The sequence below is a fragment of the Vipera ursinii genome, assembly GCF_947247035.1.
Source record: "Vipera ursinii genome assembly, chromosome: 1".
Lineage (NCBI taxonomy): Eukaryota > Metazoa > Chordata > Lepidosauria > Squamata > Viperidae > Vipera > Vipera ursinii.
The window spans coordinates 349,392,044-349,407,131 of NC_139512.1; the positions used below are offsets into that span (position 1 = coordinate 349,392,044).

Consider the following 15,088-nt stretch of genomic DNA (forward strand, 5'->3'; position numbering starts at 1 on the left):
ACTCATTTTTTTCAGTGCTGCTGTAACTTTGAACAGTCACTAAATGAATGGTTGTAAGTCAAAGACTGTCTTTATAGCTAGGGGTTTTTTAAAGCCATAATTAGGTTTATTTAATTTTGGCTTGATACAATTATGAACTGAGCTTTTGTGGCTTATAAGCTGGAGTTTATGGCTCAGGCTGGAATGGTGTCAGTATGGTTTATTTATTAAACCATGGTTTAATAGAATACTTACTAACAGTCTAACCTATACTAAATATAAATCTATAATTTCCATATAAATATTGTATACATAATTTATTATAAATATATCAAATATATACTGATAAGTACTAAAAACTAAACCAACCAAGACTATTGGGAGTGAGGTGGTCTACAAATTAAAATAAGAAATGTGAATCCAGGCACAGCATCTAAAGTTGGGTTTAGACCAGCCCAAACTATGAATTTTCTATATGTAAAGTCTATGCTCTTTTCGGAACATACCAGTTTTTCTAATTTCTGCTGCCTCAATGAGAATTACTGGTAGATGCTTGGATTCAGGAGTTGTAATTGGAAAAATGGAATTTTCCCCCACAACTCTCCTCCTAAGGCTCATAATATCGCCCCCCCCAGGTGAGACAGCCCCCCAATCTCCAAACCTTTCAGTCTTGCTTGGGGAGTGCAAAAGAACATGCAACCATGGATCTGAAAGCCCTCCCTTCACTTTTTAATTAATTTTAATGTGGCTTTTAATCATCCTTGTCTCTTTTTAAATTTTGATTTTTTAATACTTTTTTGTGTTTTAATATTTTACTGTACACTGCCCAGAGATCCTCTGTGAGGCAGATGGGTAGTTTCAAAATGTGAATGATAGATAGATAGATATTTATTTTTTAAAATTTTTATTTTAATTCCATTTATATCCATTTATAGATAGATAGATAGATGATAGATAGATAGATGATAGATAGATGATAGATGATAGATAGATGATAGGTAGGTAGGTAGGTAGGTAGGTAGATGATAGATGGATAGATATAGATAGATGATAGATAGATAGATAGATAGATAGATAGATAGATAGATAGATAGATAGATAGATAGATAGATAGATGATAGATAGATAGATAGATAGGAAAGAAGGGAGGGTTGAGAAAGAGAAAGAAAAAGGAAGAAAGGGAGAGAGAAAGAAAAAGAAAGAAAAAGAAAAAGAAAGAAAATTTTATAGTATACTGTTCTTAAACACTGGGGATCTTGATGGAGATAGTAACTAGTTTACCATCTCATAATAATCAGAAGAATGTCAGTCTTTTCTATCTCAAGCTACCTTTGTTGCTTTGGATAGTAAGATGGGCAATGTATAAATTTAATAAATAATGGTTCTTGTGGGTCCATACGTGTTCCTTTTTGGAGGATGAACAAACTGGTCAAGTCTATGCATTTTTTAATCAGATTTATATTCGCCTTTCAGTTAGAAGGTCAAGGCAGCAGTCGTAGCTATTTTCCCCACTTTTCTCCCCAGTGACAACCCTGTGAGGTAGGTAGATCCATGAAAGATTGCCTGGCCTGGGGAGAATTTGGATTCCCGTGTAAGATGAGAAAGAATTGTTCCTCTGTGCTTCTTATCCAAGTTATTTCGCACCTTTCTGAATCTTAGTACCTTCCAGATCTCTGGCTTTATACAGATAGTCCTCAACTTACAACCGCAATTGAGCCCAAAATTTCTGTTGCTAAGTGAAATATTTGTTACGTGAATTTTGTCCCATTTTTAAGACCTTTCTTGCCACAGTCGTTAAGTGAATCACTGCAGTTAAGTTAGTATCTCGGTTGTTAAGTGAATCTGGCTTCCCCATTCACTTTGCTTGTCAGAAGGTCACAAAAGATGGTCATATGACCCTGGGACATTGCAACTGTCATAAATACATGCCAGTTGCCAAGTGTTCAAATTTTGATCACATAACCATGGGGATGCTGCAACAACCATAAGTGTGAAAAACGGTCATACGTCACTGTACAGGTAGTCCTTGATTTATGACTGAAGTTAAGACAGACCGCCCAGAAACTTATTTGTGACCCAGTTCCAAAGTTCTGACTATTGTTTCCTCCTCTGGTCTTGGGTGCTTGGCAATCATCCTGCATATATGTCTGTTTGGAGTGTTCCAGAATCACGATTTAAGATACAGTATATTTGTTAAAAATCGGTTTTTACTTCCAGTTTTTTTTGCAGAAATGGTCCATAGGGAAGAACGGGTTCACTTAACCAGGGCTTTTCAACCTTTTCACCCATTGTACCACTTTTAGGATATGGCAACATCCGAGTACCACCAGTTGCCTAGCAAGGTGTCAAAACCTGAAGACCAAAAAAAAAAAAAAAAAAGGAAAAAAGTGATGAAGTACAGGTAGTTCTCGACTTACAACAGTTCGCTTAGTGACTGTTTAAAGTTACAATGGCACTGAAAAAAAGTGCCCCCCCCAAGCCACAGCTGAGCAAGACACCTGCCTGCCTGCCCGGCGGCGCTTTTCCTCCTGTCCGAGGTTTTCATTGTTGTGAGCATTTCTGTTGAGGATTAGCAGCAGGGGTGGGTTGGGGGGTGTTTGGTTTTTATTCCTTCTGTCTGCTGGGTGGACCGTCATAAATATGAATCAGTTGCCAAGCATCTGAATGTAAATCACAAGACCCTGGAGATGTTGCAACATTCCAGCTGATCGGCGCTTCTTCTGGGCTCAGAAGCACCAGGATCAGCGCCAAGCTCCAGCTGGAGCCTGGCGCTGATCCTGGCGCTTCCGCTGAGCCCTGACAGCCCTGCAGCTCCAGCTGTCTCTCGCTCAGGCTTGTGCGGTGCTGCCACCGGTTCAGCTCATTCCCCTCCCCCGCTACCAATTTTTCTAGGATGGTCGCGTAGCACCTGCCAGGTGCCAATGTACCACAGGTGGTACCCGTACCACTGGTTGAAAAGCCCTGCACATGAACAACTGTGGCATTTGGTTAACAATTACTGCAAAAAAAAAAAAGGTTAGAAAAATGGGTCCAGTCATGTGGCGATCTCCTTTACAACCATCACTAGTTATGACCATAACGGCCAGGCTCCTCTACAGTCATAAGTTGAAGACTACCAATGATTGATTGATTGGTAGGTAGGTAGGTAGGTAGGTAGGTAGGTAGATGATTGATAGATAGATACATACAGACAGATACTGACCGGCTGGCTGGCTGGCTGGCTGACTGACTGACTGACTGACTGACTGACTGACTGACTGACTGACTAACTGACGGGACATCACCTGGCTAGAGAAGTTTGTTCTACCCATCTCTGTAGCTCCTTATGTAAAAGGAGAAAGTGGGAATGACAGGACCAGACCTTGAGTTTGCTGCAGCACTGTTGCCCAGCATTTCAACACCCTGTAAGTGAAGGAACGTGGCTGGCTTTCTTTTTTAGGCTCTGACGTGAACAGCATGGACTCGGTGGACAGCGGTTGTGCTCTCCGCAAGAATGACAGCTGCCCTAGTGCTAAGATGGGAACAGACTGCAATAAGGCAGAGCTTGTTATCTGGGAAATTCAAATACCAAAGGTAAAGTCCAGAAAATCGTCTACCTGGTCTTGATTTTGCTTAAATGGGGATTCCCAGTTTTTCTTTCAGTTATGCATTTTCTTGGTCGTAGTGCTTGCCCTTTAATGTTATTCCTCCAGTGTCCACATTCTCCTAATCTTGATGGTCTTCATACGTGGTTTAAAAACTGGGATCTTTTCCTGGGATGATAGGTTTGGGACATTTACCTTTATGGGAATTTTATTAAGATAAAGTTAAAGATAAAATTTATTAAGATAAAATAGTCCACGGAGTTGGACTAGAAGGCCTAGGGTCATTTCCAACTCTGTTATGATGCCTATTATGTTAAGCCTCCTTGTTGTATGCCGCCTTCTTATAGTTTTTAATACTTACAACCCCTGTAGCATCCACGTGGTCCTGTGATCAAAATTTGGACGTTTGGCAGTTGGCATATTTGTGACGGTTGCAGCGTCCCGGGGTCATTTGGTCATCTTTTGCAAGCTTCTGACAACCATGTGACTAAGTTAAGGGCTGCAGTAATTCACCTAACAACTGTGGCAAGAAAGGATATAAATTGGGAGGAAATTCACTTAACTGTCTTGCTTAGCTACATAAATTTTGTGCTCAAATGTCGTAAGTCGAGGACTACTTTTAACGTGATTTGCACAATTCTGGTCTTTGTAGATCTAGACCAGGGGTAGGCAACCTTGGATCTTTTATTACTCGTGGACTTCAACTCCCAGAATTCCTGAGCCAGCCACGCTGAGGGGAAAGGGAGAGGTTTCCAAGCTGAGCCGTGCTGGCTCAGGAATTCTGGGAGTTGAAGTCCACGAGTCATAAAAGAGCCAAGTTTGCCTACCCCTGGTCTAGACCAGGGCTTTTCAACCTTTTCAGAGATTGTACCACTTTTAGGACATGACAATATTCGAGTACCACCAGTGCTTAGCAAGGGGTCAAAAACTTGATTGAAAAAAAGGGGGGTGGGGTTGGTTTTTATTCTTAGATTCATTTGTTGTTATAGAAATGGCTAGTTTATAATACGGAAAAGTACAAAGTTGAGGTTCAATATTAGTGTTTCCTTCTACTGCAACAGAGAAAGCCAGAAGTCAATGCCTTTTCTTTTTCCCTTCTTCCCCTCACTTTTTTTTTCTTTTTTCTTTCACCCTTCGCTCGCAAAAGCCCCTTGCCCTCTCTCTCACACACACACACACACTTCTTCCAGAAAGCGTTCCTCCCCCCCATCTTTCTTCTCACTGCTTCTCTAACAAAAGCCTTTTCTCTTCTGTCTCTTTCTCTGGAGTCTTTTTCCCCCCCTCTACCTCTCCAGCCAAAACTGCCTCCTTTTATAGCCTGTCCTGTCTCTGCCCCCACCCCCCTTCCTCCTTTCTCTTCCAGGTGTGCCGGAAGTGCCGATCCTGGGGCCTTTGTCTTGGCCCAGCAGCTCCTGAGGACTCTCTCATGGCGAGTCCTGCACTGTACCGCTTTAGCTCGTTCCCTCTCCCGCTACTCTTGTCTAGGTTAGGCAGGATCGTGCACCGCCTGCCAGGTGCCAATGTACCACTAGTGGTACACGTACCACTGGTTGAAAAGCCCTGATCTAGACAGATCACAGTATTTGAATGTCTTTTCCAAGGCCTTCGTGGTTGCTGTACCAAATGGTAGTTTTGTGGTATATTTCTTGTCTGCTGATTCCTGTACTCTTGATAGTGGATCCTAAGAGGGAGAAGCCATTTACCAGTTTTCATTGTCAGTTCTAAGGCTGAGGCCTAACGTCATCACTTTGGTCTTCCTTCCTTGTAATCTTAATCCTGTTTTCTTTTCACCGTGGTCTTTGAGTTTATTGCCACAGCTTGCACATCCTGGGCTCTCTTACCTGTCTGTAGAGTCATCAGCATAGTCCAGGACATTGATATATCTTCCTTTAGTTTTAACCAACCCATCTTCAGAGCTCAGTGGAGCAGAGAGCATGACACCAAGATAAACATCAGACCAGCAATCAAGAAATAAACAATATGTCAATCAAGGGACTTCCAAACAAGCTAACAATAAACAACCAAGGAACCACCAAGGCCGCTCCCATCAACACTTGATAGGGCAAGCCACTAGAATAAAAATTGAGAGCCAACCCTACTCCCTACCAGCACTGATGATGTTACCTATTTTGGTAATGAAACGTCTGCAAGAAAACAGCCAAGCTCAGAGAGCACCCAGGATCCCTCCTCATTTCAACCCTGAACTATAAATATTCACCTCTATCTGCAGCCCATCTTCTTCCAGCTTCCCTATATTCTTCATAAAGGTAGAGGAAGTAAGGAGAGCATATACAGCTTCTCTTACTCCTTTTCAGAACTGGAGTTTCGTTATCTCCATCTGAACTCAATTCCTGTCCTGGGGATAGGTTTTGCATGCAGACAATGAGCTGATCTGAGCTCTTCATTTTCTAAGGACATTCCACAGCTTGACATGGTTGACACAATCGTTGACCTTTCTATAATTGATGAAGCACATATTGACTTATTTTTCTTCTCTCATTTTCTCAATTGTGTCTCTTGTTCCTTAACCTTTTCTAAGGCCATCTTGAGCTTCTGTCATCTCCTATTCCAGTCTGCGTTGAATAATCATCCTAACCAATGTTTTGCTAGCATATGAAATTAAGGATATTGTGTGATGATTTATATCTATATACTACTATATACTACATACTACTAAAACCCTGATTGCCATAGCCATTAACTGGGCAAAACAGTACACCATGTGGCAAGGGTAGGCAACCTTGGCTCTTTTATGACTCGTGGACTTCAACTCCCAGAATTCCTGAGCCAGCCAGGCTGAGGAGGAAGGGAGAGGTTTCCACGCTGAGCCATGCTGGCTCAGGAATTCTGGGAGTTGAAGTCCACGAGTCATAGAAGATCCAAGGTTGCCTACCCCTGGTCTAGATCTACAAAGACCAGAATGGTGCAAATCACCCCTGCCATAGGTCAACAACCTTTATCTGAAATGAGCTAAATAAATAAATAAATAAATAAATAAATAAATAAATAAATAAATAATAATAATAATAATAATAATAATAATAATAATAATAATAATAATAATAATAATAATAATAATAATAATAATATAGTTGGAAGGGACCTTGGAGGTCATCTAGTCCAACCCCCTGCTCAGGCAGGAAACCCTATACCATTTCAGACAAATGGCTGTCCAGTCTCTTCTTTTTTTTTTTTTTTTTTTTTATTGAAAAGTTTTATAAAATACAATTTTCCTTTAAAAAAACCCACCTTCCCCCTCCCTCCTCCCCTCCCTACCTCCCCCCTATCTCCCCCCCTCCCCCTCCCCCTCCTCCCTCCCCTACCTCCCCCCCTCCACTTCCCCTCCTCCCCCCTCCCCCCCCCCCCCCCCCCCCGACTTCCCAGAGCAAAATACAAGGTATATATCTAAAAGGCAATCATAAACAATCATATACTAACAATTATAAACTCTAAAATCCATCACTCTCTAGCTTGTATATAGTAAACCAATCCTTAATAATACTAAATATATATAAAAAACTAAAATAAAAGAAAACTAGCATCATTCCCATCTATATTCTTCCACAATTCACTATTACCTTAACATATTCTCATTTGCACATTAATAAATAGTTCTTACACAAATTAACCCACATTAACCCACAAAACTTTCTTCCTCTTCCTCTGTAGTAAGTTGTCCATTAATTCCAAATTAAAAAAAAAAAATCTATTACCATACATAGCATCCCAAAACTTTTTTTTTTTTAAAAAAAAAAACACAACTACCACTTAACTATAAATATTTTGTGGAAGTTCCATAGATTTCTACTGATCTTATTTTTTTTCCTTTTTTGAGCGTTTTAAGGCAGCACGCGTCACCCTCTGTTCTCTAAGATCATCCAAAAGAGTTGCAGCTTGAACTCCTCCTGTACCCTTCTCGTCTATCTGTGCATCTTCATCCTCTTGATGTTCTCCTTCTCCAGATCCCTCTGCAGCTTCCAGAAGTGTTGATGGGGTTACTTTCAAGACATTATTATAAAAATCATGCGCTTGCTTCACATTACTCAAACAGTACCTTTTGCCATCATACATGAAGCTCAACCCAGCTGGGATCTCCCATCTGAACCTTATATCTCTTTGCTTGAGCTCTTGCACAAGAAATATAAAATCCTTCCTTCTCTTTAAAATCTTTGGAGGAATTTCTTTTAGAACCAAAACTTGTTGACCAGCAATCACAACTTTGGTATCGTAGGCAGCTTGTATAACTTCATCTCTAATTTCCCTTTTTACAAAATAAACCACCACATCTCTAGGCAACTTTCTCTGTTTAGCAATCCACGAATTCACACGAAACACTTTGTCCATACCTTGTTTTAATTCAGATGCTGGATGGTTCAATACTCCCTCAAAAGCCTCAGAAACCAGCTGCTTTAAATCTTCCTTAATATTCTCTTTTAGGCCTCTAATTCTCACAGCAAACTGCATCTGGTAAAATTGAGCCAAGCTCTGTTCACTGTCGATTTTGTCTTTTAAATCTTCAATTTCCAATACTTTTGCTTCTAATAAAGCATTCTTTTGAATCAAATCTTGCACTTGATCATCCAGCACCTCCACACATTTAGCAACTTTTTGCACTGAGGACAAAATGTCTACCTTCATTTCTCTAAGTTTCTGTTCCATCCTTTCTTCCATTCTCTGCTCCAATTTCTCCAATTTCTCCTCCATCTGTAGAAATTTAACACCCATTGACTCCAAAATTAACTGGGTATGTTTTTCAAGATCCTTCGATGTCAATACATCAGGAGAATGCAACGCCTGCAGCAATGATTGTTGTTGCACCGGAGAATTTCCAGCACTCCGAAAAGTTCTAGGGGGAGGTTTAGCCGCCATCTTTTACTTACAATTGTGACGCACTTTCACTTTAAGTTTTAAGCAAAGTCCATCAAGCTTGAGAGTAAAATAAAATCTTCTTCATCTCTTCATCTTTCCCTCTTGTACTGCTCTGCCTGCTCTTTCCCTTTCATAGTCTCTCCTTCAAGCAGGGATGGTCGCAGACGCCTGGCTCTGCTCCATGAAGTCCGGAGCAGAGACGCTAGCCAGCTGGGAGCAGCCCAGGCTACGGGGGAGTTCAATCCTTCAGCCGCCCAAGCTCCAAGCTCAGGCGGCCCCGGAGAACTCAACCCCCACCTGGGGGCTCACCTCCTCCTCTTCTCCCGAGGAGGGGGCTTCAGATTCGCCCGAACAGCTGATCGGCGCTGTTTCGGGCGAAAAAACACCAGCTAAGCCGCGGGCAGCCCGGGAAGGCTCCCTCCGTCGCCGCGGAGCCACCGGAAGTCTGTCCAGTCTCTTCTTAAAAACCTCCAGTGTTGGAGCTTTCACCACCTCTGGCGGCAGGTTGTTCCACTGGTTAACTGTTCTAACTGTCAGGAAGTTTCCCCTTAGTTCTAGGTTGCTTCTCTCCTTGACTAGTTTCCATCCGTTGCTTCTTGTCCTGCCTTCAAGTGCTTTGGAGAATAGCTTGGCTCCCTCTTCTTTGTGGCAGCCCCTGAGATATTGGAACACTGCTATCATGTCACCCCTCCCCCTTCTCTTCATTAAACTAGACATACACAATTCCAGCAACCGTTCCCTATATGTTTTAGCCTCCAGTCCCCCAATCATCTTTGTTGCTCTTCTCTGTACCCTTTCCAGAGTCTCAACATCTTTTTTACATAGTGCTGACCAAAACTGGATGCAGTATTCCAGAATTTACAGAATGCATCCAAAAATTGGGACCTAGGCTCCCATGGAATTGAATTTTGACAAATTTTATAAAATGTTTCATGACATTAGTGATCATAAAATAGTTTATGACATAGTGCCAGTTTGGCCTAGTGTCAGCATACATTTTCCATTTTTGTTGGATCTACTTAGAATCCTTTACTATCTGTCCATGCACCCTTTGGAAATACCAGTTCCTTCCTTCGGCCTCCAGCGAAGGCTTTTGGAAGGCTTTCCATGTTCTTCCTGTGTTGCATGAATGATGTTGATTTTGGATTGAACTATAACCACAAAACCCATCACCTTCCTCTTTTTGCATCAGTGGTTGGTGCATAAACCTCATACGGTATTAAAGGATTGTGTGTGAAATCTGGTTTATGTTATTTCGACATTAACTGCATCCAAGCACTATCCTTACTGAAGCTTTCCTGACTATGAAAAGTAGCTGCATTGCATATTTGGTTTTTGTGTACCGAGTAGCAAATAGTATAGAATAAGGTAGGAAACCATGCTGGCTCAGGAATTCTGGGAGTTGAAGTCCACGAGTAATAAAAGAGCCAAGGTTGCCTACCCCTGGTATAGCTAGTCCTTGACTTACAACCACAATTGAGCCCCAAATTCTCGTTGTTGAGCAAGGCAGTAGTTAAGTGAGTTTTGAGCCATTATAGATCCTTTTTGGCCACAGCTGTTAAGTGAATCACTGAAGTTGTTAACTGAATCATGCAATTGTTAAGCAAATCTGGCTTTGCCTGTTGACTTTGTCGGAAGCCAGCTGGGAAATTTTGAAGTGGTGATCACGACCTCGGGACAGTATAAGTGTCATAAATGCATGCTGGTTGGCAAGAGCTCAAATTTTGATCACATGACCGTGGGGATGCTGTAACGCTCGTAACTCTGAAAAGTGGTTATAAATCACATTCAGTGCTGTTGTAACTTTGAACGGTCACTAAACAAATAGTTGTAGGTTCAGGACTATTTGTATCTCGCCTTTCCATGATGTTTTCTTAGCAAAATAGAGAATTACCATTGTTCTTTCCTGTGCAGTATGATATGAATGAGAAAAAAACCTTAAAGTAAAAATAAAATAAAAAATAAAATTCAGTGCCTAGAGATATTTGGATATGAAAATGAGGTTGGAAGTTACCTTTCTTTCTTTCTTTCTTTCTTTCTTTCTTTCTTTCTTTCTTTCTTTCTTTCTTTCTTTCTTTCTTTCTTTCTTTCTTTCTTTCTTTCTTTCTTTCTTCTTCCTTCCTTCCTTCCTTCCTTCCTTCCTTCCTTCCTTCCTTCCTTCCTTCCTTCCTTCCAACTTTCATACTACCCATCTCCTCTATAAGGTGACTCTGCATAATTGTAACCTGCAGGGCCTCTACTGGTTAATACAGTTAGTACTCAATTTACTACCACAACTGAGCCCAAAATTTCTGTTGCTAAGTGAGAAATTTGTTAACTGAGTGTTGCCCGATATTACAATCTTCCTCGCCGTTGTTAAGTGAATCACTGCAGTTGTTAAGTTAGCAACACAGTTGTTAACTCAATCTGGCTTGAGGGGCCTTGGTGCTCTCTGAGCTTGCTTGTTTTCCTGCAGACGTTTCATTACCCAAACTGGGTAACTTCATCAAGTGCTCGTTCCCCCATTGACTTTGCTGGTCAGAAGGTGGCAAAAGGTGATCACATGACCCTGGGGACACTGCAACTGTCGTAAATATGAGTCAGTTTCCAAGGATCTGAATTTTGATCATGTGACCATGGGGATGCTGCAAGGGTTGTAAGTGTGAAAAATGGCCATAAGTCACTTTTTAACGTGCCGTTGCAACTTCATATGGTCACTAAATAAGCTGTTGTAAGTCGAGGACTACCTGTAGTTAGAGAGGAGTTAGCCAGATCATCCTAGAACCGCAGCCAGACTTGGAATCAAAAAATTCTGAGGAGGAGTCAGTGGCAAACCACTTTTGTCAGGAGTAACTACATGGGTGTGTCTCCGTAGGAGTAGAGCTTAACTGGAGGGCATTTACCTATGCCAGCTTGTTTTATTCATTTTAATAAAAGAACCATGGAACCCAGCCAATGTAGCCGCTGGCATTGTATTCCTTGTCCCTGAATTGTGACAAGAGTACTCATCCTCACAAAAAAGTATTTTCTGGGAAGGCCTCAAGCTGGTAGAAGAGCTGTCTTAATTGGCAGTTGTCCAAAGAATAGCAGGGGATTTTTTAAAGATTTTTAAAGATTTTTTTTAATTCCCTTTTATTATTTTATAAATAATTCAAGGTGGTAAACATAATATTCCTTCCTCCTCCTAGTTCCCCTATAGCAGGGATCTCCAACCTACGGTCTGCGGCCCGGTACCAGGCCGTCGCCTGTTGGCCACCGGGCTGCAGGAATAGCTGGCAAGCTCCCCCCATTTGCGGTAGTGCCACTGTGTGAGGCCTAGCAACCCTGTTTGTGCATGCGCGGGTGCACTAGCACCGCCACCAGCATCACACAGGCACTAGTGTCCTATTTGCGCATGCACGTGGGTGCCTGCAGCCCATTTGTGCATGCACACAGGCGCCAGAGCACTGCCACGGGTGTTCGTGGCCTGCTTGTGCATGCATGCGCACTAGCGTCGCCATTGTTCGCGCACCCATTTGCAGGCCACGTGCACGCACATTTCCCTACTACTTCCTTTCCTTCTGGGCCGCCAAGCTGGAAAGGTTGGGGAGCTCTGCGGTAGATTGGGCTGAGAGAGAAGGCCAGGCCCCAAAGTCAGTCAAACTGATTTCCATATCTAAGGCAGGACTAGAACTCACTGTTTCCTGGTGATTGACCCAAAGTCACCCAAACTAGCTTTCAAACCTAGGGTGGAACTAGAACTCACAGTCTTCTGGTTTGTAGCCAGGTGCCTTAATCACTAGACCAAACTTTTGCTTAGTTAAATAAAAACAACAACAACAACCCTAACTGGGAGGACATCTAGCCCAACCCCCTGCTCAAGCAGGAAACCCTATACCATTTCAGACAAATGGCTGTTTAGTCTCTTCTTAAGAACTTCCAGTGTTGGAGCATCTACAGCTTCTGGAGGCAGGTTGTTTCACTGGTTAATTGTTCTGTCAGGAAGTTTTTCCTTAGTTCTAGGTTGCTTCTCTCCTTGGTTAGTTTCCATCCGTTGCTTCTTGTCCTGCCTTCAGGTGCTTTGGAGAATAGCTTGACTCCCTCTTCTTTGTGGCAACCCCTGAGATATTGGAACACTGCTATCATGTCCCCCCTCGTCCTTCTCTTCATTAAACTAGACCAGGGGTCTTCAAAGTTGGCCCTTTTATGACTTGTGGACTTGAACTCCCAGAATTCCTCAGCTAGCGTGCCTGGCTGAGGAAGTCTGGGAGTTGAAGTCCACAAGTCATAAAAGGGCCAAGTTTGAAAACCCCTGAACTAGACATATCCAATTCCAGCCACCGTTCCTTAAATGTTTTAGCCTCCAGTCCCCTAATCAACTTTGTAGCTCTTCTCTGTACTCTTTCTAGAGTCTCAGAAACTTGTGGTACCACTTGTGGTTTAACTGCACTGACTCTTATTTTTTTCTAAGCTAAATTCAAGAGGCTTGTTTTAATAGATAAATCAGTTTACATCTCAAAGGCAGCCTGCCTAAAGGAATTATTCCCATGTATTAACTCATCAAGAGTTTCACTCAGCAATCAAGAGTCATTCAAGGGTGTCACCAATTGGAATTAGAGTCCGGGCCTTCTCTGTGGTGGCTCCTGTGTAGCATATATCCTACCCATTGATGTACACTCTTTACCCTCGTTTTTAATGAAATCTGAAAACCTGTTTTTGTAACTTGCCTTATCCTCCTGAAGGTCTTTTTAAGGTTTTCATAGGTTTTGTTGTTATTTATTTGTTAGATGTATACAATTTTATTGTTATTTAGCATTGTAAACTGCTGCAAAGCCAGCTTTATTTATTTATTAAATTTGTAGGGCTGCCCAACTCAGATGTATGGCTCTGGGTGGCTAACAGTTTAAAATAAAAACAATGCTGCAACTCATGTAGTCCTTGAGTTACGACTGTAAATGGAGCCTGCCCTTTAGGTTATAAATCATGACGGTCATGAAGGAGGTCATCATGACCTGATTTTACAAACTTTTTTTCCCCAGTGGTCATTAAGCAGACCTATTGTTTGCTATGGGACGTTTTTGCTAAAAAACATAAGTAAACACCAGTTTGCAGTAAAAAAACAACCCGAAAATATAAATTGCAGTCATGTGTCTGTGGGGCACTGCAAATACTGTAGCTGTAAGTGCAGATCAATTGCCAGGTATCCGAAATGTCATCATGTGATTAGGTGGGCAGCCATCAGATCTTTGGAGCTGAGGTCATAAGTACCTCTTAGAGATTCTGTCATAACCTTTGTTGCTAAGCAACTGGCCATAAGTCGAGGACTACATGTATAAGTAACATAAAATAGCAGCCAGGCATAATACAGTGTAAATATCTACTGTCGATGCTTCCCAAAAAGCTTCTGGATATTAATTTGAAAAATAAATCAGTTTATGTAGTTCCAGAGTTGATACACTTGGTCCTTTCTGATCTACAGAATGAGACATCTGCAAATGTGTTTCTCCATTTATTATATTCTTTTTTCCGTTTTTCTTTTCCCCGTAGCACTTAGTAGGACGGCTCATAGGCAAACAAGGGAGATATGTGAACTTCCTGAAGCAAGTCTCTGGTGCCAAAATCTACATTTTCACACTACTTCACACCCAGGACTTCCAGATCTGTCATATAGAAGGTGAGTGGAACCTGCTGGAGGACTATGTGGAATGGACATTTCACCCCAAGTTTAAAATATGGTACATTTGATTTGGATTTACTGAATCGGAGAATTCTCCACTCCTGTGGTGCTTCCTTCTACATTGATTGGATATGTAGTGACACTCGTATTAAGACTTTGTGGAAGAGTGGGGAGGTGGCGCAGTGGTTAGAATGCAGTATTGCAGGCAAACTCTGCCCACAGCCTAGAGTTCGATCCTGACTGGCTCAAGGTTGACTCAGCCTTCCATCCTTCCAGGGTCGGTAAACTGAGAACTCAGATTGTTGTGGGGGGCGGGCAATATGTAGACATTTGTAAACTGCCCTGAGAGTGATGTAAAGCGCTATTGGACTTGTATGTAAGTCTAAGTGCTATTGCTACTGCTATAGATAAGAATGGTCCAGATCCGTGTTAATTAACCTCATCAACTTTAAGATGGGTGGACTTCAAGTCCCAGAATTCCCCAGCCAGCTATACTGGTTTTAGGAATTCTGGGAGTTGAAGTCCACCCATCTTAAGATTGTCGAGTGGAGAAACACTGGTCCAAATGGAAAACCATTGAGCTTGGTGTAAATACGATGGATTGAATTCTTCCTTTCCCATAGAAATTGGCTTGGCTGCTCCTTTACAAGATACGAAGCAAAAGCATTCCTCTCTTGCTTAAATGAGCAGATCTTGCCTATCTTCCTGAGGCGGGCTATCGTGATTCTTCCTTTGTGCCTAAACATCTTCTAAAATCTGTATTTTCTTCTCCCCTTCCTTCCCCCCAGGCTCTCAGCAAAACGTTGACAAAGCACTGGCCCTGATTGGAAAGAAGTTCAAGGATTTGAGTCTCACCAATATCTATGCTCCACTACCCCAACCGTTGCCATTGCATTCCCTCCCCATGACCTCCTGGGTAAGCACAAACTCAAAAACCCTTAGTGAAACTGGAGAAATGTCTGACTTTGGAAGGACTTTGATTCATCAGTTGTTGGGTTGCACTAGGTAGGACATGGTCCCT

General features: G+C 42.0%; 1 protein-coding gene across 6 annotated transcripts in view; it reads left to right on the forward strand.

Annotated features, from left to right (window-relative positions):
• The window catches only part of AKAP1 (A-kinase anchoring protein 1), an 80,479-nt gene that overhangs the window by 47,829 nt on the left and 17,562 nt on the right, over nt 1-15,088 (forward strand). For all 6 annotated transcript variants that reach the window (XM_083379699.1, XM_083379704.1, XM_083379700.1 and 3 more), the window contains 3 exons: nt 3,419-3,552; nt 13,938-14,064; nt 14,856-14,983. In XM_083379699.1, the coding sequence (XP_083235825.1) occupies nt 3,419-3,552; nt 13,938-14,064; nt 14,856-14,983 (389 nt within the window). The remainder of the gene's footprint in view (nt 1-3,418; nt 3,553-13,937; nt 14,065-14,855; nt 14,984-15,088) is intronic.